This window comes from Protopterus annectens, chromosome 15.part0 (assembly GCF_019279795.1).
Source record: "Protopterus annectens isolate FY-2018-M chromosome 15.part0, PAN1.0, whole genome shotgun sequence".
Taxonomy (NCBI): Eukaryota; Metazoa; Chordata; order Ceratodontiformes; family Protopteridae; genus Protopterus; species Protopterus annectens.
In genome coordinates this window covers 242,942,743-242,968,610 of record NC_056749.1, presented here as the reverse complement: position 1 = coordinate 242,968,610, position 25,868 = coordinate 242,942,743, and the positions used below count along the sequence as shown (strand labels likewise).

Below are 25,868 nucleotides of genomic sequence, written 5' to 3'. Positions count from 1 at the left end.
TCCATTTAATAAGTGGCTTGAGAATGGTATCCACATATTTTGCACAAGCCACCAAAATAGACCCCCTACTGTCTACTATTGGTCTAAAAGGAGGTCTACTAATAGACTTATGGATTTTTGGGACCCCAAAAAAGTTTGGCATCTTTGGTGCTAGCATGCTCAAATAAGAGTGTATTTCCTGATCTATGAATTCCTCCAAGAACAAATCTTCGATTGTATTTCTTATGTGACTATGGGCTTTATTTACTTCATTCAGACTGATCCTCTCATAGGGGCCGCTAGTTAAGTGTGTGGTTAACTCATTTACATAATCATTGTTGTTCATGAAAATAAGTCCATTACCCTTATCGGGTTTCATCACCCGTATGTTACAGTCCTGGACTAGTGTTAAAAAATAACGCTGCTCACTCGAGATGTTAAGTATGTTCTTAGTTTTACAGCCCTTGTTGGCTGCCAAGTGTCTTAAGTCTAGTTCGCATGCTTTTTCGAATGATCTCAAGTTGTTAACCAATGGTGGATTAAATAAACTAGCTATTCTAAAGGGATTGGTTAAAGATGAACCTTTCCCTAGAACCGTAGTTAGGTTTAATTTGCGTACAAACAATTTGAGGTCTATGATGGTTTTAACTAAATCCATGTGGGAGTCTGGGACAAAGGCTAACCCCTTGGAGAAAAAATCTACCATCTCCTTAGTAATGTTCATTGTGGTGTAATTAAAAATCTTAAAATCCCCTTCTGTACTATGCACTATAGTGGGGCAATCCTCCAAGGGGGTCATAGCCTCCCCTGATTCTGCCTGCTCCTCATGTTTGTCCCCGACGTCACAGTCCTCTTCGACCTCAAATTCATTTGGTGCAAATTCCGGCCTTCCCAAAAACCCTACTGATTTTCATTTCTTGTGTCTTCCACTTCATAGTTGGAGACCTCTAACTGTAATGGGGACACCATACCCATATCATCGGGTAACCTAACTACATCCTGCTCGTCATCCAATTGAACCTCATGAAAACTAGTCCCTTGATTACAATTGACTTCTATCATTTAAAAACTCATCCAAGCAATGTACTTCTTGCCCTGCCTTAGGATAATCCTGTCTATATATGTTTTAGTGACACCCACATTGGATTTAACATTATTCTTGTTTTTTGGTTTACCAATCTGTGGGGGTTTAGGATAGGCTGTATTTGTAATATACTGTTGTACATCCCTCCTTATTTTCTTTTTCTTGTTCTCACATAGTTTACTAGTAGTAGCCTCTATGCTCGTGAAAATCCGAGCATAATCATATTTATACCTTAAAAAATCCTGGTGTTCTTTTATTTTTTGTTCCATACCCGCTAATTCCCCTCTAAGTGCTTCTATTTGTAACTCATAATGCTCAATGAGCATTCTTATAAATTCAAAACTCTGCTTATCAAACAAATCTAGTAATTGCTTATGAAATGGAGAGCCTTCAACAACGCCCACCGGAAAGCGCCATTGCCTAAGCCCCTTAGGCACAATCTTCTTTCCAAGGCACTCATCTAGGTAGGCAATCTCTAATTGCAATTTCTTACACTTAAAGAGTTTTGCATCAAAATCACTAATTAATATATTAATATTGTTAACTACGGAGCTTATAGCCCCTACAATAGGTTCCGGCTCACATTTATTATAGCCAATGTCAAAAAAATTTTTCTTATTAAGATGAGTCAACAGTAGGTGCTGAATCGTGCAACCTATTTTCAAGTACAGTACCTTGTGTATATCCAGTGTTATTAATGAGCAAATGCCCTTGTCCCGGTGGTATACTGGATTCACCGTTGGAAGTGGTGATCGAGTTGTTCATGTCAATTCGCCCATCTGCAATGTTTGCACTTCCACCACTTCTAACAAATCGTGCTGTCTTATTCTGAAACGTAGCTCCTGCTACGTTGTTGTTAATGCTGTTCCGTGCCTCGGTGTCTCTTGTACCTCCCTGTGGCACATTATAATCCCCAGTCGTGTTATCCAGACGGTCGATGCGCTGAGTTAGCGTGTCCATCCTGCCGAGTAACAACTGGATTAAAGTTGTTAAGTTGCCGTCAGCTTTCGCTTCGTCGGCCCCATCCTTGATGTTTGTACTGCTCAATTCTCCCGCGTGGTCTTGGGAGAATAATGGATCCTGCGATAGACTGCTTCCTACGTTTGCCATATGAAACGTGAAACTAAAAACTGCCAAACAAACTGCTGAATGCGAAAACCTCGGAGAAAGCTGTCAGCAGGATAAAATCCAATAAATCAAATAAATGAGTATAATCACTTGTAATAAACGTAATGTAAGCACTTTTATTTAACCAGAACTTTCGGAAGGCTTAATATCCGACCTTCTTCAGACAAAACAGTACATGGCACAAACAAATTGATTTAAATACATGTAACTCCACTTAATTGATGGCCCCTTAATTAAGTGCCCGCCTTCATTTTAAAACTCTTTGTGCTTTTAATTATCAGTCATCTCATTCACAGTATTCTTTAAAACATTTAAAAACCAATGTTTAAAACAATTCCTTAAGAATAATATGTTTTAAAATATGTTTAATCCTTTAAACCTTTAGTAATATAATAATAATATTAAAAACAATATTTAAACCAGCGATTTGGCTTTGAGGAGATAATTATTGATCATGTTTAGTTTTGGTTTTTGTAGGCACCCCTGGATTGGCAGGTATACATTATGTCCTATAGTATAGGGTTCCTGTCGCTTTTGGGGGGGGGTAGGTTTATATGGTTGTACATTTTTACATATTTTTGTACCATCTATACAGCGATCCAGTCCATATTTGGTATTTTGGATCTTACATTGTATGGAGTTAAGACATTTGGTAGTATTAGGTTTTTGGGGCCCTTTTCTCTCTCCTTTTTAGATAGATGGAGTTCACTTCCTTTGTAGTAAGTTGTTTTTCATTCCTATTTGGTTCCACTCTGGACCCTTGTTTAGTTTTAGAGTAGGATGGCTGTTTCACAGTTTTAATGTAATAGGCTATACTGTATTTGTTTTTGTATTGACATTGCCATTGCTGTTTTATTTTCTTTCAACATGGGTATATGTGTGGGTGTAACCAGCACTAAGTATAATATATATAAAACAAATGATTTATCGCTGGTTTAAATATTGTTTTTAATATTATTATTATATTACTAAAGGTTTAAAGGATTAAACATATTTTAAAACATATTATTCTTAAGGAATTGTTTTAAACATTGGTTTTTAAATGTTTTAAAGAATACTGTGAATGAGATGATTGATAATTAAAAGCACAAAGAGTTTTAAAATGAAGGCGGGCACTTAATTAAGGGGCCATCAATTAAGTGGAGTTACATGTATTTAAATCAATTTATTTGTGCCATGTACTGTTTTGTCTGAAGAAGGTCGGATATTAAGGCTTCCGAAAGTTCTGGTTAAATAAAAGTGCTTACATTACGTTTATTACAAGTGATTATACTCATTTATTTGATTTATTTGATTTTATCCTGCTGACAGCTTTCTCTGAGGTTTTCGCATTTAACTATATTTTCCTAACTGACTTAAGATTTACTGTTCCCTACTTACTAGCGTAAGGCAAGATGAAATGGATGTATGTAATTATCTGTTAAGTAACAGAGCACTGAGCATCTTCTGTCATATCTCTTACTAGTATTGATGTACAATTTCAGTGCTGGCTATAGAATGACATCACATCTGGTCACCTGATTCTGTGGTTTCCACACTACTCCCCTGACTAGAAACTTGAGCCAGGATCTGGTGCGTGTCACAGTACCTCACCTAGAGCTTAATACAGCATCTGGAAGCTATACAATAATTCAAATTCTTTCATTCTTCTGCAGAGACTAACCAGCCATTCTCTGCCATCCCAGGGTAGCAATTAGCTCACCCCTCAGGACAATAAGAACAGGACTCAAGCCCAAACATTGTCTGTTGCATTCAGGCTTGTGAGATGAAATCTTTGTGACTTAAAACAAGCAATTTAATTTCAAGCTATTTTTCTTAAGGCAAGCTGAGCTTAATACCTTCCCTTCCAGTATCCTCTGTTAACATATATACACTTCAACATTTAACAGCAATACAGTCTGACATACATGTACATTTATGTTCTGTCCAGCAGGACCCACTGATGCATTTTAACACAAGCAACTTTACAAATCAGTTTGATATGCAAATGACATAAAATTCTTTACAAAACTCCAGCTAGCTATGCTGGCATATGTTACACATACACTGCCCTAGTTTCTGACATAGCTGGCACTACCTCAGATCATCAGTTTCAACTGTCCACTTTGACTGAAGGGAATTCATAAATGGGATCCAGTTTGACAAACACACTTCAAGAGTGAAAAAAGTTTAATTCTGAAGGGTCTTCTACCATCGCCCTCTCAGGATAAGGAAAAAGGAGAGAAAAATAGGAACAGGATTTTCCACCTTGGATGATGACAGTGCCTAAAATCTTCTACATGGACCCTGCTCAAATGATCTCCGATCTGAGGGCTATTCAGTTATCTGCGTATCTGGTGCTAGGATCTTTCTGCACTGAGACTGAGCAATCCAAGATTGCTCTTTCAAGATTATGGCCAGTAGTTGTTTTCTAAGGAACTTCCCAAGTTCCTCCCCTCTCTGTCCCCTTCCGTCTCTTCCCTAAGGCCATATACATCTGGTGTAAGCTCTTCTAATATTGACTTGGAACTGGATGATGAGAGCACTTGTTAAGGAGCAAGTTGCTGTGGGTATTATCCCGTCTCTTGCCTTTTTCTAGGGTGGTTCGAGTTGAGCCTTGGCTCTCCCCAAAGAGAAGATTCTTTCCTGATACAAGTATCTGTATTAGAGATATAAAAGCCATTGAGACTCAGGGTTTTCCTTTGGCACCAATGGGAGTAGACTCCTTGGTCTAGAATCTGAAACATCTGATGCATTAGATTCCAATCCCACCGGTGTTGACTGTGTCAGACCCACTTCTCAATGCTGGGTTTTTGGTGCTTCACTGTAAAGCACCCTTTCTGTTTTGAGGTATAAAAGATGCAGCCAACGCCATTTTATTCGGTCTTTCTTGCCGCGCGTTGCCCGAAGCAGTTTGCAAGTGCCGGTCGGCTGATATCTGAGATTTTCGTGTTAGTTTCAGATCCAAAGTCTTCATTAAAAGCTTGAGTACCCCGTTTTTTTCTTGCTCCAGACCGATGTCAGAAAAAGTTAATTGTATATCCAGACCTATGTCAGAAAAAGTTAATTGTGTATCTTGTGGGAAGCAAATACCTCATAAGGACTTTCATTCTTAATGTATTCTTTGCCTAGGCCCTGACCACGATGTTGCTAGTTGTTGGTGCTAGATTTAACCAACGCACTATTAAGCGTCGGTACGATTTTGCATTAAGCTATTTGGGCAGAGATTTAATTGTATAATGTCGTCAGCCATCAGACTACCGGAGTTCACAAAAAATGCAAAGAAAAGGACAGGCAACAGAGGTCCAAAACAGATTAAGCTTCTCCTAAGCAAGTTGCCGATTTGCCAGTTCTCAGTGAGGCGCTTTTGCAGCCCCTGACGCCCGCTACTTTAGAGTCGCAAGCCACTACCAACTCCCAAGTGGAGTTGTCCAGCCCCTGGAAACTCAAGGTATTGGAGCCTCTAAGACTATTCCCTTAGATGGGTCCAGAGCCGCTGAGCAGGCATCAGCTTCTGAGGGTGTATTCAGACCTAAACAATTATATGTTAAACCTACTTCAAAGACTAAGACACCTTTAAAGGCAAAGAAACAAGTTCACCAGTCACAAGGACAGGCCTCCATGCCCAAAAAAAACAGATGCTCAAAATGGCCGAAGACTTAATTGCCTTGATCAGGGGTTCCCATCCCCCTCCTGATAAGAGGCCTAGGCAAGAGACCAGACTATGAATCTTTAGATCAGATTTCCATTTCTTCTGATTCCTCTTCTGATCAGGAATGTTCTCTTTCCCCCCATGAGGATTCTGATGCTGAAGAATCAGTTCCTTCAGCTTCTTCTCCTGAGGACTGAGAAACCTTGCATACCATGAGGGAGCACTTTCACTGGGAGAGCCAAGACTTTTCAGAATCTAAGAAAAGGCTCAGAGATTTCCTTTTACTACCTCAACACAGGCCTCTAGCTATCCTACCTTTGTTGGACATTGTAGATGTGTTCTCGGAGTCTAGTCTGACCCCTGACTCTCTACCTCCAGCCCCTGTTAAGTCGGACAGATATTACAGGGTCCCTGACTCTCATAAATTTCTTTTCAAAAACCCTTCTGTAGACCCAGGAACTATTTCTCAGGGTCCAAAGGGGGTCAGGGCTTCTACTGCAAAAAATCCTACCCCCTCTGACAGGGATTCCAGGGCTCTGGATTGATGGGGGGAAAAGGTTTACACATCTACTACTTTGGCTATAAGGGCTTTAAATTGCCAGTTTCATATGCTCAGATATCTGTAATATATCATGACACTGCTTAAACAGAAAATGATGGCAAATTCTGAATGTGCAGAAAACAAAGAAATGCAGGATTTATTGCATGCAGCTGAACAAGTTGGAAAGCATACTTTGCAATATGGGTTTTATTCTATGGAGGCCTCCTGCAGGGCCACTGTTACGGGTTCTGTCATTAGGAGGTATGCTTGGTTAAAGGAACAAAATCTGCCAGACCATGTTAAAGCAAAATTATTAGGTGCTCCTTTACAACATTATACCTTGTTTGGTGTTAAGGCACAAGAGGTGTTAATGAAAATGGAGGACAAAGCTAAATCTATGCAAACAGTCAAGGATTTCTTACAGGTACAGCCACCTAGATTTAGCAGACACTGGCCTACAAAGAATTTCCGGTCTCAGACATACTTCAAAGGGGTAGATCCAGATGCCTTAGAGGCAGATCACAGCCGCAAGGATCCTACAGGTCTAAGCAGTGGAGTGCTACTTACAAAGGTGGAGAGGAAAAGTCATAATCATACAGGAAACAGTCCCAATGACTTCCTCTGCCCGCGCCAAGCACTTATCTTCTGGCAGCACCCTTAGGGGGAAAACTAGCACTTTTTTCCTCAAAACTGGCAAATGGGTTCTAGACATAAGTGTCACAAGGCTACAAGTTTCATTTCCATACTCTGCCAAGGGCAAACGGTTGGCCAGACCTGCCAAAAAATCAATGGGCAGAGGCTCAAAAATAAGTTGCAGCTCTCATGAACATGAGGGCTATTCAACAAGTACCACAGCAAGAGCAGGGACAAGGATTTTATTCAAGACTGTTCTTGGTACCCAGAAAGGACAAAGCATGGAGACCAATTCTGGACTTATATATTCTAAACACTTTCCTGAATATACCAAAATTCAAGATGTTGACCTTACAGCAGCTTCTGCCCATGCTGGGCAGCAAGGCTTGGCTCGTAACTTTAGACCTAAAAGAGGCATACCTGCATGTCCCAATCAGACAATCATGAAGAAGATACCTCAGGTTCAAGGCTAGCTCAAAGCATTACCAGTTCTCTGCACTGCCCTTTGGCTTATCTACTGCACCCAGGGTCTTCACAAACTGCCTGGCACTGGTAATTGCTTACTGCAGACAGAGGAATACAAATATATCCTTACTTGGACGACTGCCTCATACAAGCAGAGAACAAGGACATTCTACTACACCATCTGACTTTTGTAATAAAACTCTTAACAGGCCTAGGGTACACGGTCAACAAAAAGAAATCAAAACTAGTATCCTCTCGAGATAATATTCCTGGGAGCAAGCTTAAATACAACTGCCAAGATGGCTTATCTCACTACAGACAAACAAAGGCAACTGACTACCTATTTCAAGGAAATGGCAACAAAGGCTCAGTTATCTGCAAGTAAATTTCTGCAGGCATTGGGTTTCATGGCATCTTGCATCTTACTAATTCCATATGCAAGACTGCATATGAGGAAAATTCAGTGGTACCTAAAAAGTGCCTGGACACAACATTGCCCCAGCCTGAAAACAATAATTACTCTAATTCCCTGCCTGCAACAGGATTTTCGATGGTGGGCCAAGGCTCGTCACCAAAACAAGGGACAGCCATTCTCACTACCCCCGGCAGAGCCTAACGACGGATGCATCAGATTATGCCTGGGGGGCACACATGGCAGGAAGAGGCATTCAGGGCACCTGGTTCACAAACCAAAAGCATCTGCATATCAATCAAAAAGAGACGCTAGCTGTTCAAAATGCCCTGACAGCCTTCAAGGACCTACTTCATCCAGGACAACTACTGATAAAGACGGATAACACCACGGTCATGTGGTACATAAACAAGCAGGGGGGCACTCATTCTTACCCCCTGTGCAGACTAGCCATGGCTTTATGGGACACAGCATTGACTTACCAAGTTCATCTGCAGGCACAATTCCTGCCAGGAAAGGAAAATACTTTGGCAGACGAACTAAGCAGAAACCACATGGATCCCCACGAGTGGCACCTGGTTCCACAAGTCTTCAACATGATAACAATGAAAAATGGGGACGCCTGGACATGGATCTGCCTCTCTTCAAAACAATCCACTAAAAAGATTCTGCACAAGGACTTATCACAGACAAGCTTGGAAAGTGGACGCCTTTTATCTTTCAACTGGACAAACCTATCAGTATATGCCTTTTCTCCACTTCCTCTCCTTCCCAAGGTACTCCTAAAGGTCAGGCAAGAGAAACCAAAATTGATTCTGATTGCTCCAGACTGGCCACGCCAGTACTGGTATCCGTTCTTAAGGCACTTGTCCCATTGCCCAGCCTGGAACTTACCTCAAATACCTAATCTACTGTCTCAGCAAAAGAATCAGATTCTGCACAGCCAACTCGGGACCCTAAACCTGGCAGCATGGCGGATAATGTAGCCATACAAACCACACCTCTCAGTAAAGCTGTGATGGATGTCATTTTAGAAGCCAGAAGGACTAGTACTAGAAAATCCTGTGCTGGGAAATGGAAGAGATTTTCCGCTTGGAACCAAGCTCAAGGAACTGATACAGCTGTCCCAAATATTCTTCAGATTTTGTAAAAATTTAACTGAGATGCTGGACAAAGGCCTATCTTTTTCATCAATTAAAATCCATGCCTCTGCCATTTCGGCTCATTACAATACAGAGCCACCACTCTTTTCTCCTCCTTTATTAAGGCAGTACCTCAGAGGAGCCAGAATCTTAAGGGCCTCCAAGGAGAATGCCACTACCTGCATGGGACCTCAATTATGTCTTGGAAAAACTCACCTTACCGCCTTTTGAGCCAGCTGCTACTGCGGACATAAAGTTCTTATCTTGGAAAACAGCTCTGCTCCTAGCAATAACTTCTGCAAGACTAGTTTCAGAGCTACAGGCTCTCATGACTGTGGAACCCTTTATCATTTTCTATCCAGACAGGGTCTCTGAGAACCAACCCTACATTTATGCCTAAGGTGGTATCCAGTGTCGCCCTTAAATAACAATTCATTTGCCAACCTTTTATCCAAATCCACAGAACAAGGGGGAGAAAATTCTGCGTTCTTTGGACGTACACAGACAACTTAGATTCTATTTGGACAAAACTAAAGTTTTCAGAAAGACAGAGCAATTACTAGTGGCATATGCCACAGGATCACAAGGAAGGGCCATCTCCAAGCAGACTATTTCAAAGTGGATAGGTCACTGCATTCGTTTCTGCTACTCTCAGCATGGCAAACCAGTGCCTAAGGGCATTAGGCCACATCCAACCAGAGCTGCAGCCACTTCTGCAGCCTTTCTTAGGAGAGTACCAACCAAGGACATTTTGGAGGCTGCTATTTGGAGTTCAGTGCATACCTTTACAAAACATTACAATCTGCCTCTTTACTCTAAATCCAGGGCAGGCTTTGCCACTGCAGTTCTGCAGGGCCTCATAGCCGCTCCTAATGCTGTTAGCTCCAGCCCCCCAACCATAGCTTTGGGACTCAACCCAAATGCAATGACTGCAGCAGTGAAACACTAAGAACATAGTACAGTTGTGTACACTTACCATAAATGTAGATTTTCGAGTGTAGTCACCGTTGCAGTCCAGGTCACCCACCTGCCATCCCCCTTATTTTTACTGGAACTTCTCTTTGCTTCTCTAATCTATGCAACCTAGGTGGTGTATTTGCTTATAGATGAAGGTAAAGCTTATTTTGGTACATGTATGTTTTATTTACATATTTTTAGCCAACCTTTTTGGGGGCTCTTGACATCTGGGGCAAGAAAAACTAAATAAAATGGCGTCAGCTGCATCTTTTATACCCCTGACGACCTGACGTCAGGGAAGAGGCAACAGCAACCGACGCAGGACCCAAGACTTTGGAATTCAGGCTGACTGAGGGCAACCTGCCAGCAGGATAACCCAAATGTAATGACTGCAACAGTGAATACACTCTAACATCTACATTTATGGTTGTGTACACAACTGTACTTTCCACACTGCAGACCTTGGATGCTTCTTGAGTTTTGGCTTCCTCCCTCAGTACTGTTCAGTCTGCAGCCTTTACTTTTCATCTTCCATCCCAAAGGTAGAGCATTTCTGAAAGTCTCAAACCATCCCACCATCAGGGTCATCATGATTCTGTGGGTCCTTCTGATGAGTCCACTCCAGAGTCGCTATGAGTTAGAAGTGACACGCAGAATCACCCATGGAGTCTTTCACAGAAGTCACTGGCCTCTGTGATGAGGAAAGAGTCCCAATTATCCCCTACAGAAGACTTTTTGAAATCTTAAAGGTTAATGTAGCATAGGGGCACGTGATTTCTACAACCAGCAGTATAATGGACTTGGTTGTGGAGAGTGCATGGTGGGAGTTCAGAGTGGCAGAGAGCATCCAAAGGAAGCCAGACAAAATGCTTTGCCCACTGAGGACAAACCACATTGCAGCAAGTGCCCTCTGGTAGACTCCATTATTTTGGTAGCAGCCAGCAAAAAGGAACTGTCCAATGACATTTCAGCATTCCATCCATCTAATGAACTCTAGGACTGTGGACCACATGGAGAAGCATGTTTACACTCTGGGCACATTCATACATCACGTATTGACCTACCTCATATGACAAGATTTCCAAAAGACCTAGCTGAGCAGGTGCTGGACTGTTTGAGGAAACTTCTCAGGTTGCCAATGTGTTGTCAGTTTATAGCCTCTTCACGTGGCTTTTGGATAAAGCTGTCGATGGAGCATTTAGAGCAGCAGGCACAGGTATGACAGTGATACGCCATGCATGGCTCCACTTGTGTGAATGTGGACAGTGTTGAAGGCATCCATTGTTAATGCCCTCAGGATGGGTCACCAGTGTTTAGACAGAGTCCAGGAAAAGTTCCTGAATAACAAGCAAGAAGTAAAAATGAGATGCTGCCTGCCTTAGAGGTGTTTTGAACCCCCCTCCCCCCCGGTTCTTTTGCAGGAACTAAAAAGGGTATAAAGTTCTCTCTCAAGAAATCCTATTGCTTTCCATTCATCTTCTCTTCAGACAGTGGCAACTGTGGCGGAGGAGGCCCTTTTAAAATATGCCACCACTGAGGCAGAGGATGTCTGCAAAACTAAGGCTTCAGAGGGCCTTCCCTTGGGAAGCAACCTCAGTTTATCTGAAAGCTTGCCCAACTGCTTCTCTTTGGAGGCATTCGGGGCAGACTCTCTCTTCACCTAGATATGTGGATGGCCATCGCAGGAGGCAACTGGGTGAGGAGAGTTCTCTCCAGAGGCTGTGTTATCCACTTCTCCACAACCACTTGCTTTTAGAGCTGTTGACTTCACTTTCATTTCTTTGTTTCTCTGTAAACAAAATAAACAAAAATATTTTAAAACTGTAGTTGAAGGGGTATGCTCTTTAATCAATTTAAAACCGCTGTAAATTAGTTCGTCAGGATTTTAGAACTCAGCTTCCAGAGTTTCTGCGTTAAAAAAAAAAACTAAAATTTGAAATCAGAGCTATATCTAGCGCATTTGGTGTTCAGTGCTGTTCCATGATCTGGTGCCCCTCGTCTCTAAGTTAAGCAGAAAAAGGGGGGAGGGGCATTTCTGCTTGAAACTGTAACAAATTGCTTGCTACAGATGCAGCAGGTAGCTTGCTAAAGTTTTAAATTGCCAGTCTCAAAGCGCTTCAGTCCTGACCCGTTCGTCTGCATTCATTTCTGAATGCCAGTACTGCATTACAGCTTCAACAGCAACTGCCAGTGTAACCCATAAGACCTTACATCTGTGACTGCTGCCCCACTTAGCTCCACCCTAGCAATATATTTGTTTAAAAAACATGTTGAAAACAGCATTTGCAAGAAAAATAGCAATAAGTTGTGTAGCCTTGTTCTAAGCTGAATTTTGTTTCTAATTTGTGTGCAGTGCTGCCTGAATGGGTTTATTCTGGATGACATGTAGCAGCTGTGTTAATTAAAACTCTGCCTTCACTGTAGCAGACTATGTTAGCGAGTCAATACTGTGTCCATTTGACTATCAAAAGACCCTTTAGTCAGTGCAGCCTGCTGAAAGTGAAGTTCCTAGTTTTTTTTTCTCTTCAAGTTGACCGATTCAAATATTAAGGCAATGAATTAAAGTTTTACTTTATTGCTGTTCCATCATGCTTTACATTATTTTTCTTTCTGAATATTATATATAATGCCCCCTTTTTTTTCAAAACAGGTAATAAAATTGATCTAGAGAAAGACCGACATGTATCGGTGCAAGAAGCAGAAGCGTAAGTGTATGTGTGTTTGTGCAAGTTGCATTCATATATTATGTGCACCTACCTACTGATTTTATATGGAAATAAAAGTACTGAACTCTTGAAATAGTTACGTGGCACTTTTGCATTAAGTTATGTCTTTCTTGCATGGAAACTCTTGCATTTTTGTGATGCTTTGGATTTTGTGTGCAATATTATGTCTGCATCTACCAGTGATAGTATCATTCCTTTGTATTTGCTTTTGTTCTGTTGTACAACTTTACTGTGTTAACTTTTCTGTAATTTTAAGTATAGTTAAAGCACAAAAAAAGCTTTTATAATTGAGGCCTCCAAAGAACTTTGGACAAGTTGAGTAAAATGGGGTTGACCAGTTAAGATATCTTAAAAAATAAATTACTTGGTTTGTGAACCTTGAAAAATGTAGCATTAACGCTGGTGCTTACATGCATTTTAAAGGTGGTTGCAAGTTTGAATCATTGTGACTGCCTATGGGCAATAGTCTTGGAGAGGTTTCTCATGTTGCAATAGTCGTAGTAGTAATTACAGTTTATGGGAACTTGTGTTTACATACAGCTTCTGAGGAAGTAGACATATTGAACACAAGCACCGGGATTCAGTAACACCTAGACTAAGTGTACATCATTCTGTGTGAACAGACAGCACAGACATAACATGCACCTTCTTCCTCCTAATTTTAGTTTTCCTACATATATTCTTGCAGCTTCAAATATTGACAGGGATTCATAAAGGTTACCACAAAGTGCAGACTACATGTATACTTAGCGTAATCTTTGAGTGACTATCTTGAATACAAGTAGTGTACTTGGTGTACACTTAGCGCATGCTTTATTGAATCTGGCCCAGGTTTTTAAAGTATTACTGGGACACAGACTACAGGTTGTAGGGACCAAATGGAATGATAAAGGGAAAATCATGGATGATTGAATGGGAGTATGACACAAATCAAACAAGAAGGAAAGGGAGGGATGGAGAAGAAGATAGAACATTAATCTTTAAAAGGACACAGTGGCAGTCTAAATGGACTGTCTTCCACTAATTAGTGTAATCTGTTGTATTCCATATGTCAGTGCTGTTAATATGAAGATTGCCTTTCTTAGCTGCACACTTGCATGTATGTATTTAGTGGAGCTTGTTGATAGGCATAGTGGACTGATCACAAATTTGGCTTCTTTTAGACTACCCTGGTACATCAAATTTGTGTTTGCACTTGCATGTATTGCATGGTGTGGGTGGGTGTCTGTGTGTGCTTGTGTGTATGCATATACGTGTACATTTATACTTGTGTGTTTTATATATATTTAATTATAACAGTGTGTGCAGTATATACCTACACACACAATTGTATGTATCTCTACACATATATGTACTTGCAACCACCTGTAAAATGCATGTTAAGTACCAGTGTACAGTTATGTATGCTTACATTGCCAACCATTACATCTGCATTCACTACATTGACCACAAAAAAAAAAAATATATATATATATATATATATATATATATATATATATATATATATATAATCAGCCAACATGCCAGTACGCATGTGCCGAGCATGGACCTCAGCACATGAAAAAAAGTCTCTATTGTGTGGGGGTTAAGCTCCCCCTGCACCCCCACATCCCTTGTTAATTATGTATACCAACTCCAAGATCCCAAAACATTGAAAGGGCAAAATCCTAACTCTCCCACTGTATAGTGATCCCACAAATAAAGCAGCTGGCTTCCTGAGATGAACCAGCAGTTTGACCAAGCAAAACGTATGATCAAATGAAGTTGCAGTCAAAACCCACTGCATTCTTGTATGTATACGTGTACATATTTATGGTGTATGCTGTTATGCCCAGAAATCTGAGAAAAGGGGGGGGGGATGCTCTTCGTGTCACTGTTGCAGTCATCATATTTGGTTTATCTGGTTGCAGTAGCCCTCATTCGGCCTGGTTATCAAAGTCTTGGGTCCTGCGTCAGTTGCTGTCTCATCTACCATGACGTCAGGTAGTCAGAGGTATAAATTATGCAGCCGATGCCATTACATCAGTCTTTCTTGCCGTGTGGTGCCTGAAGCAGAAGCAGTTTGCAAGTGCCGGTCGGCTGACTCCTGAAATTTTCGTTTTTGAGTTTTCAGAACCAGTCTTCAACTAAGCTAAGTACCCCGTTGGGGAAACTTTTTCCCCCCTGTACTGGACATTGTTGATGCCTTTTCGGAATCTAGCTTGGACCCTGACTCTTTACCTCCTGCTCCCAGAAAACCTGATAGATATTACAGGGTTCCTGACTCTCGCAAGTTCCTATTTAAAAATCCTACTGTGGATCCTGAGACCATTTCACAGGGACCCAAGGGCATTAAGGCTACTACTGCCAAAAATCCTACTTCCTCTGATAGAGATTCCGGGGCGCTGGATAGATTGGGTAAGAAGGTATACACTTCTGCAACCTTGGCCATTAGGGCCTTAAAACTGCCAGTTTCATATGTTAAAGTATCAGCAGCATATTATTGGATTGCTTAAACAGAAAATGATGTTGATTCCTGACTGTGCTGAAAATAAAGATTTACAGGATTTAATGCATTCTGCTGAACAAGTTGGAAAACATACTTTGTAATGTGGTTTTGATTTACTAGAGGCATCTTGCAGGGCTGCTGTCACTGGGTCTGTACTTGGAAGGCATGCTTGGCTTAAGGAGCAATCTTTGCCAGATCATGTTAAAGCTAAATTAAAGCTAAATTGCTGGATGCTCCCCTAAACCAAGACCACCTGTTTGGCAGCAAAGCAGAAGTAGTACTTAAAAAGATGGAGGAAAAAGCTAAATCTATGCAAACTGTTAAAGATTTCTTGCAAGTACAACCTCCCAGATTTAGTAGGCATTGGCCTTCTAAAAATTGGTCCTTTCCTGCCTTTTCCATGCCTTCTCAGTCCAAACCCAGAACCAGCATAACACCCAGGCTTCAGTCCCAAGGTACTCCCAGAACTAAGCAGTGGGGGGCTCCCACTTCCAAAGCAGGGAGTGGTAAGACTCCCCCTATGGTAAACTGTCTCAATGTCTTAACTTTAAATCTTCCAAGCCCTGCACAACTGACTGTTCCTTTAGGGGGAAAGATTGCCCTGCAGGCAAAAAATTGGGAACTCATTACCCAGGACAAATGGGTTTTAAATATAGTTTCCCAAGGATACAGATTCCACTTTCACTCCTTGCCAACCCCAAACGGTTGGCCAGATCTACCCCCAAATCAGTGGGCAGAGGCTCAAAAGCAAATTGTCTCCCTCTTAAGCATCAGGGCCATTCAACCTGTTCCAGAAGGGGAAAGGGGACAAGGTTTCTACTCAAGACTTTACCTGGTGCCCAGAAAAGACAACTCCTGGTGTCCTATCCTGGACCTCTCTCTATCCTAAATGCTTTTTTGGTGATCCCAAAATTCAAGATGCTAACTCTTCACCAGCTGCTTCCTATGCTAGGCAAGGATGCCTGGTTGGCAACACTGGATTTAAAGGAAGCCTACCTGCACATCCCAATAAGGGAATCTTGCAGAAGACTTGCACTTCAAAGCAGGCTACATGCACTATCAGTTCTCTGCACTGCCCTTTGGCTTATCTACTGCACCCAGGGTATTCACAAAGTGCCTAGCTCCATTCATTGCATTTTGCAGGCAAAGGAATATCCATATATATCCACACCTGGACGATTGTCTAATTCAGGCAAAAAGCCAGGACGTACTATTGAATCCTCTGGCATTTGTACAGAAATTGCTAACTTGTCTGGGGTACACCATAAACGAAAAGAAATCACATCTTGTACCCTGCCAACAAATTGTATTCCTGGGAGCATGCTTGAACACAACTTCCCAGATGGCTTTCCTCACGCCAGATAAGCAAGTTCATTTGACAGTCTACTTCAATCTACTGGCCACAAAGACCCAGCTGTCTGCAAGAAAAATACTGCAAGCCCTAGGATTCATGGGCTCCTGCATTCTCCTGATTCCATATGCAAGACTGCATATAAGGAAACTACAATGGTATCTAAAAAGCCTATGGTGTCAACATTCTCAGGATCTAGAAGCAGTGATTCCTATCATACCTTCTCTACAGATAGAGTTCCTTTGGTGGGCAGAGGCCTACCACCAAAACACGGGACTGCCATTCACTCTACCCCCTGCTGCCCAGACCCTAACAGACACATCAGACTATGCATGGGGGGCTCCCTTGGCAGGGAAGTGCATTCAGGGCAAATGGAACCCAAGTCAAATGCACCTGCATATCAATCAAAAAGAAATGTTAACTGTACAGAATGCTCCGACAGCCTTCAAGGACCACATTCTTCCAGGACAATTAATGGTAAAGACGGGCAACACCACTGATGTTCATCGTGCATACAGCTGCAGTCATTGCAGTCATTACAGATGGGTTATCCTGACGTCAGGTGGGTCCTCGGTCGGCCGAATTCCAAAGTCTAGGTCCGGCGTCGGTTGTAGTCGCTTCTTCCCTGACGTCAGTGCGGCAGGGGTATAAGAGGCAGCCAACGCCATTTTCTTCAGTCTTTCTTGCCGCGCGGTGCCCGAAGCAGAAGCAGTTCGCCCAGCTCCTGAGATTTACGAAAGTATTTCAGCCGAAGTCGTCTTTAAAGCTAAGTACCCCCGTTGGGGAAACTTTTCTTGCCTCAGACCGATGTCAGACAAGGTTAATAATTGCATTTCTTGTGGGAAGCAAATACCGCATAAGGATTTTCACTCTTTCTGTATACCTTGCTTAGGGCCAGACCACGACGTCTCGTCTTGCCGTTTTTGTGCTAGGTTCAACAAACGCACTATTAAGCGCCAGGCGGAGTTCGCCCTTCATTATTTTGGCAAAAAATTTAATTATATCATGTCATTGGATACTCCGACACCAGTTTTAAGCAAAAGACGCAAAGACAAGGACCGACATCCGGGGTATGCACCGAGTACTGAGACCATGCTTAAGCCGACTACCGGTTCTCAGCGAGGCGCCTACGCAGCCCCTGACTACCGATGAAACTATTTTACCGGTGACTTCAGTACCCGAGGTCGCAGGCTCCTCTATCTCCATTCCCACTGCAGATACCAAACGCCACTCTTGGTGGGGAAACTGAAAATTTAGTGAGGCCTGCCATTTCTGAAGGCGTCTTCAGGCCTTCCACCTTCTCTATTAAATCCTTCACTAAATCTAAAGCTGCCATAAAAACTAACCCCCCTGATAAAAGACCCAGATTGGAGGAAGACTACCCTTCCTCAGACCAGGCTTCTATTACCTCAGATCATTCTGAGGACCAGGATTCTTCTATTACCTCAGATCATTCTGAGGACCAGGATTATGCCTATTCCCCTTTTGAAGACTCTGATGCTGAGGAGTCTATTCCCTCGGTCTCCCCCCCTGAGGACTACTCTCTTGGGGAAACCCTGCATACTTTGAGGGAACACTTCCACTGGGAAGGCCAAGATCACTCAGATTCCAAGAAAAGGCTCAGGGAATTTCTTCTGCTCCCCCAGCATAGGCCCCTGGCTATCCCTCCTGTTTTAGATATTTTGGATGATGTGTACGCAGAAGCCAGTCTTAATCCAGATTCTTTACCTCCAGCCCCTGTTAAACCAGACTGGTATTACCGAGTTCCTGATTCTCACCAGTTCCTTTATAAAAGCCATACTGCTGACCCAGAAACAATTTCACAGGGTCCCAAGGGAATAAAGGCCTCTACTGCTAAAAACCCTTTACCTTCAGAGAGAGATTCCAGAGCATTAGAAAGGTGGGGGGAAAAAGGTGTATACATCTGCCACTTTAACCATGAGGGCATTAAACTGTCAATTTCATATGTTAAAGTACCAACAGTTTTTGTTATCTCAGCTGAAAATGCAAAATGGCACAAACAGAACAACCAGATTTGAAAGAGTTGCAGGATTTGTTGCATGGAGCAGAGCAAGTGGGTAAGCATACCTTGCAGTGTGGTTTTGATGCTTTAGAGGGGTCTGTTATACGTAGACATGCTTGGCTCAAAGAACAAACCTTACCAGATCATGTCAAAGCAAAGTTATTAGATGCACCACTTCAAAAAGATGTATTGTTTGGTGTTAAAGCTGAGGAAGTACTAAAGAAAATGGAGGAAAAAGTGAAATCTATGCAGACAGTGAAAGATTTCTTGCAGGTACATCCTCCACGCTTCAGCAGAAACTGGCCTTCAAAAAATTGGTCCTTTCCAGCCACGGACAGACCTCAAAGGGGCAGATACAGATGCCCAAGGGGTAGAGGACAACCTCAAGGATCTTACAGAGCTAGACAGTGGCAAGCACCAACCCCAAGAGGTGGAGAAGATAGATCACAGTCATTTAGAAAACAGACACAATGACTTCCCCCTATGCCTGCCAAACAAAGCTTTAATGGCAGCACCTTTGGGCGGAAAACTGGCATTCTCAAAAAACTGGCACATTGTTACAAAAGACAAATGGATTCTGGACATTATAGACAGAGGCTACAGGTTCCACTTTCACACCCTTCCAAAAATGAGAGGCTTGCCAAACCTGTCCCAAAATCAAAGGGCAGAGGCACAAAGACAAATTTCCGCTCTTATGGATATGAAAGCGATTCAAGAGGTACCTGCAAAAGAACAAGGTCAAGGTTTTTATTCCAGACTATTCCTGGTACCAAGGAAAGGCAAAGATTAGAGACCCATCTTAGACCTATCCATCCATCCTAAACACATATCTACAGGTGCCAAAATTCAAGATGCTCACATTACAGCATCATCTTCCCATGCTGGGCAAGGAGTCTTGGCTGGTAACATTGGACCTCAAGGAGGCATACCTGCATGTCCCTATCAGACAAGATTGCAGAAGATACCTCAGATTTCTTGCAGGTTCAACCCATTACCAATTCTCTGCATTGCCCTTTGGCTTATCTACTGCGCCCAGAGTGTTTACGAAATGCCTGGCATCAGTAATTGCCTTCTGCAGACAACAAGGAATACAAATCTACCCATATCTGGACGACTGCCTGATCCAAGCGGACAGCAAGGACATTCTATTGCAGCATCTGGCATTTGTAATAAAACTGTTAAACTACCTGGGATACACAGTGAACAAAATGAAATCAAAACTAATACCTTCACAACAGATAATTTTCCTGGGTGCCATCTTAAATACAACCACCCAGATGGCCTACCTCACGCCAGACAAACAAGGGCAACTGTCTCAATATTTCAACAAAATGGCAACTTTCACCAGACTAACTGCAAGGAAAGTCCTGCAGGCTCTGGGATTCATGTAATCTTGCATCCTACTAATACCATGTGCAAAGCTGCATATGAGGAAACTTCAATGGTACCTAAAAAACTTATGGTCTCAACACAGCCGCAGCTTGGAAACAATTATACCACTCATTCCATGCCTTCAAAAGGAATTTTTGTGGTGGGCTCAAGCATGCCAAAGGAAACACAGGTCTCCCTTTCTGTGTACCTCAAGCAACTCGAATCATCACAATGGACGCCTCAGACTACGCCTGGGGAGCATACATGGCAGATCAGTACATCCAGGGAAAATGGCCCCAAAAAGAGAAGCACCTACACATCAACCAAAAGGAGATGCTAGCCATGCAAAATGCTCTTATGACCTTCAAAGACCTACTGCATCCAGGCCAGCTATTGATAAGGACAGACAACACCACAGTCATGTGGTACATAAACAAACTGGGGGAACTCATTCATACCCCCCTGTGCAGGCAAGCCATGACCCTATGGAACACAGCACTGGAATTGCAAATTCAACTACAGGCGCAATTCTTGCCAGGGAAGGAAAACACACTGGCAGACAACTTAAGCAGAAATATGACAGACCCACACGAATAGAAGTTGCATCCTCAAGTCTTCTCAAAGATAACTCGGGCATGGGGACAGCCAGACCTAGATCTATTTGCTACCCACAGAAATTACCAGTTGGAAAAATTTTGTTCAAGGACCTATCATCCACAGGCCTGGAAAGTGGATGCACTCTTTCAATTGGACAACATTGACCATCTATGCCTTCCCGCCTCTTTCTCTACTGACCAAAGTTCTATTAAAAGCCAGAGCAGAGAGACCACAAATGATTCTGATTGCTCCAGACTGGCTACGACAACACTGGTATCCTTTCCTAAAGAGCCTGACACACTCCCCACCATGGATCCTACCTCTAGTTCCTCTTCTGTTGTCCCAGCACAACTACAAAACCCTTCACAGCCAGCTCAAAACCCTAAATCTAGCTGCATGGAGAATACCTTAATTTCCCAACAGACTCTCCTCTCCAAGGAGGTGCAGGATGTCATCTTGGAGGCCAGAAGACCCTCTACTAGAAAAGCCTACTCAGCCAAATGGAAAAGATTTTGTTCCTGGAATCAAGAAAAGGGCCAGAACCCTTGGGTAATAAATATACCTCAAATTTTACAGTACCTAGCTGAAATGTTAAACAGTGGCCTTTCCTTCTCCTCCAAGATCCACGCTTCAGCCATTTCTGCACAATACAATACAGATCCTCCTTTATTTTCACATCCTCTATTAAGGCAGTTTCTCAGAGGGGCAAAAAATATAAAACCCCCACGGAAACCACCAGTCTCAGCTTGGGATCTCAACTTCGTATTGGAAAAGCTGACCCTGCCTCCCTTTGAGCCGGCTTCTTCAACAGAGCTACAATACTTGTCATGGAAAACGGCCTTCCTTCTGGCTATTATCTCAGCACGCAGGGTTTCGGACCTACAGGCCCTCATGGCTGTGCAACCATTCATCATTTTCCATCAGGACAGAGTTTCCTTACGAACCAACCCTACCTTCATGCCAAAGGTAGTATCCAGTGTAGCTTTGAATCAGACTATTCATTTACGTACCTTTTATCCAAATCCACAGAACAAAGGGGAGAGACTACTACATTCCTTGGACATTCACAGACAACTTTGTTATTACTTGGACAGAACAAAGCCATTCAGGAAATCTGAGCAGCTCTTTGTGTCCTATGCTACAGGTGCTCAAGGAAAGGCCATTTCCAAACAGACAATTTCAAAATGGATAGCCCACTGCATACGCTTTTGTTACTCATTTAATGGAAAATCTGTGCCTGTATACATCCGATCCCACTCCACCAGAGCTACAGCTACCTCTGCAGCTTTCCTCAGGGGGGTCCCTACCAAGGACATTTTGGAAGCAGCTACTTGGAGTTCAGTGCACACTTTCTCCAAGCACTACCACCTTCCACTATACTCAAAATCTAGAGTGGGCTTTGCACAGCAGTCCTGCAGGGCATCCTCGCCCCTCCTAGTTCCACTTAGTGCCTGCCACCCTTACTTAGCTTTGGGATTCTACCCATCTGTAATGACTGCAGCTTGTATGCACGATGAACATAGTACAGTTTTGTACCTACCATAAATGTAGATGTTAGAGTGCTCATACAGCTGCAGTCCAGGTTACCCTCCCTCCATCCCCTCTTGGGAGAGGCCTTATGACAAACACTTTTATCATACAACCTATTTGGGGTATTCTTTTATGGTGTATTTGCTTGCAACTATTGTTTTTGATTTATCTACATTACATGTTTGCATAATATTATGTTTTGCCTTCCTTCTGGGGGCACCTGACATCTGGGGCAAGAAAAACTGAGGAAAATGGCGTCGGCTGCCTCTTTTATACCCCTGCCGCACTGACGTCAGGGAAGAAGCGACGACAACCGACGCTGGACCTAGACTTTGGAATTCGGTCGACCGAGGACTCTCCTGACGGCAGGATAACCCATCTGTAATGACTGCAGCTGTATGAGCACTCTAACATCTACATTTATGGTAGGTACAAAACTGTACTTTGTGGTACATAAACAAGCAGGGAGGAACCCAGTCATACCATCTCTGTAGACTAGCCATGGCTCTGTGGAACACAGCCGCGAGCTACCAAGTGCACCTACAGGCTCAATTCCTGCCAGGAAAGCTAAATGCACTGGCAGACGACCTAAGCAGAAATCTCATGGACCCACACGAGTGGAAACTGGAACCAAAGATATTCAACATGTTGAGAAACAAATGGGGAAGCCCAGATATAGACCTTTTTGCCTCCCTCCAGAACTACCAATTGGAAAAATTTTACACAAGGATTCCCCACAAGCAGGCTTGGAAAGTGGATGCCCTGTCATTCTCCTGGAAAGACCTATCAGTTTATGCCTTTCCCCCTCTGCCTCTCCTCTCCAAGGTACTACTAAAGATCAAACGGGACAAACCAAGGACTATACTGTTTGCACCAGACTGGCCACACCAACACTGGTGTACCCCCTTTTGCACATTGTCACTGCTGGCACCATGGCACCTGCCTCAGACCCCTGCCCTGCTGTCCCAGCAGGAAGGCCAGATTCTGCACCCACAGCTTCAAACCCTGAACCTGGCAGCCTAGCTAATTAAATGATCTCTCCGTTACCATCCCTGAGTAAGCAGTGTTGGATGTTATTCTGGAGGCAAGGAGGCCTAGTATTAGAAAATCCTATGCTGAAAAATGGAAAAGATTCTGTTCCTGGAACCAAACTCAGGGGATGGGCACAGCAGCACCCAATTTACCTCAGATTCTTCAAACTTAACTAAGATGTTTCACAAGGGCCTTTCCTTTTCCTCCATCATAATTCATGCCTCGGCCATTTCAGCTCATTACAACACAGAACCACCCCTCTTCTCTCAACCACTGCTTGCTGAAGCAGTTACTCAGAGGGGCCAAAAACGTAAGACTACCCAGGAGAGACCTTACAACAGCCTGGAACCTTTTCTTTGTATTAGAAAAACTCACTCTACCTCCTTTTAAGCCAGCTGCAAATGCAGAGTTGAAATTCCTTTCTTGGAAAATAGCCTTCCTTTTAGCCATCACTTCAGCAAGAAGGGTGTCTGAATTACAGGCCCTCATGGCAGTGGAGCCTTTCATCATTTTTCATGTGGACAGGGTGTCCCTCAGGGACCAGTCCCTTCTTCATGCCTAAGGTGGTACCCAGTGTGTTCCTTAATCAGTCCATTCATTTGCCAACCTTCTTTCCTAATCCACAGAACAAAGGGGAATAAATACTGCACTCCTTAGGTGTGCACAGACAACTTAGATTTATTTGGACAGGGCTAAACCTCTCAGGAAATCTTAACAGCTGCTGGTTGCATTTGCTGCAGGGGCAGAGGGGAAGGCCATTTCAAAGCAAACCATTTGTAAATGGATAGGCCATTGCATTCATTTCTGCTATAAGCACCATGGAAAACCTACCCCACAGGGGATTAGACCACATTCAACAAGGGCTGCATCTACCTCTACAGCCTTTCTCAGAGGTGTCCCTACCCGGGGACAGCTTAGAAGCTGCTACTTGGAGTTCTGTGCATACCTTCAAGCATTACCATTTGCCAATTTTCTCTAAATCCAAAGCTGGCTTTGCCACTGCAGTCTTTCAGAGCCTTATAGCTGGTCCTAATGCTATCTAATTTCCTCCTCCCATACTTGGCTTTGGGAATCTACCAAAATGTGATGACTGCAACAGTGAAACATGAAGAACATAGTACAGTTGTGTACACTTACCATAAATGTAGATGTTAGTTTATTCACTGTTGCAGTCCTAGTTACCCTCCCTCCAGCCCCCAGACTTCTATTGGCTATACCTCTATTCTTGCTTACTATGCTTAAAGCTTTTTGGTGTATTTGCATTTTTGTTGGAGGTGTAACCTCGTGTATATAATTGCTTCCCATTATGGGGGCACCTGACATCTGTTGCAAGAAAAACAGATGCAATGGCGTCTGCTGCATGCTTTATACCCCTGACTACCTGACGTCATGGAAGATGAGACAGCATCTGACGCAGGACCCAAGACTTTGATAATCAGGCCGACTGAGGGCTACTGCAAGCAGATAACCCAAATATGATGACTGCAACAGTGAATATACTCTAACATCTACATTTATGGTAAGTGTACACAACTGTACTTTGTCAAGCGTCTTTCTGACTTTGTAAAGAAGTGCTTAAAAAGCTTTTGTAGAACACCCTTCTATGCTGCTCTACATTCCCATGACCACAACAGAAGTGCATCAGGACGTTGGTAATTACTTTGTTCAGTCTTAAACCAAAAAGTACAGAAGTTTTTACCAGCTTCTCTACTCTTTTCGGTAGTCTGCTCTCTCTCTGACAATGGTGACTTTGAAACAGCTTTCCAGACTGTAATCATAGTAGTTCTACTGCACTTTTTCTTCCTCACAATTTTATAATTCATGGAGGCATGCAAAGCTCCATGCATTAAAATAAATTGTGATTGTGCATCTCTAGTCATAATCAAGGTTGCTATGTGTTGAACTTAAAAATTTGATGCAGAGGGACAAACCATCTTCCACATCCCCTACCTCCTTCTATATATATATATATATATGTGCCAGATCCAGGTTCTTACAGTAGGAGGTCTGGAAATAGCTGTCTCGCACTGACAAAAAGCTGATTAGTCAGCTGTACAAAGTGTATTAATTGACAAGTTGCATGATTAGCATCTTGTGAGAACTATTATATCTGTGTCTGTTTATATGTGTGCACACACACGTTTGTCCTGAAATATCTAAAACTCAAAATATCAAACCTCAAAGTATATAAAGAAAAAAAAAAAACCCCCAAAATATTTAATCACAAGATATTGAATAATTTTGTCCAACTAAATCTACGCTATGTAATGCACCTCAACTGCAAAATCAAGATAGTGTCATCTTGGTAGTTGTACTATTAGAAAATAGTTTAGTAACTTACAATATAGGGTTGGGGCAGGGTTAGGGTTAGCAACCCTAATCCAACACATTACATTACTAAAAGCCCTTTCCCTAATAGTATGACAAAAGGATACGAACATACAAAACCAAATATGCAAAACAGTAAGTCTCTCCCCTCACCAAACCCTAACACATGAATGCTTGCTGATATGTTTGTACTGCTTTCAGTCAAACATTAATTTTCCTGTGCAGTGCTACTTTCAAACACTGTAGAAATGAGCATTGAGTCAAATGTGCTTTTTTAGTATTTTGTGCTTTGTTTTTTTACCCCCTCGAAACCTTTTCAGTTAAACATGCTTGAGATGAGGCGCATGGCAAAGAGAGAGGTGGCGAAAGCTAAGGATAAGGCGTATGGAGAGTTGTATGAGAGATTGGACACTAAAGAGGGAGAAAAGGACCTGTACTGATTGGCTAGAC

At 42.6% G+C, this 25,868-nt stretch overlaps 1 protein-coding gene across 1 annotated transcript in view; it reads left to right on the top strand.

Annotated features, from left to right (window-relative positions):
* The window catches only part of RAB21 (RAB21, member RAS oncogene family), a 445,727-nt gene that overhangs the window by 211,036 nt on the left and 208,823 nt on the right, over positions 1-25,868 (top strand). Inside the window, exon 5 of the mRNA XM_044056993.1 lies at positions 12,623-12,677. Within this exon, the coding sequence (XP_043912928.1) occupies positions 12,623-12,677 (55 nt within the window). The remainder of the gene's footprint in view (positions 1-12,622; positions 12,678-25,868) is intronic.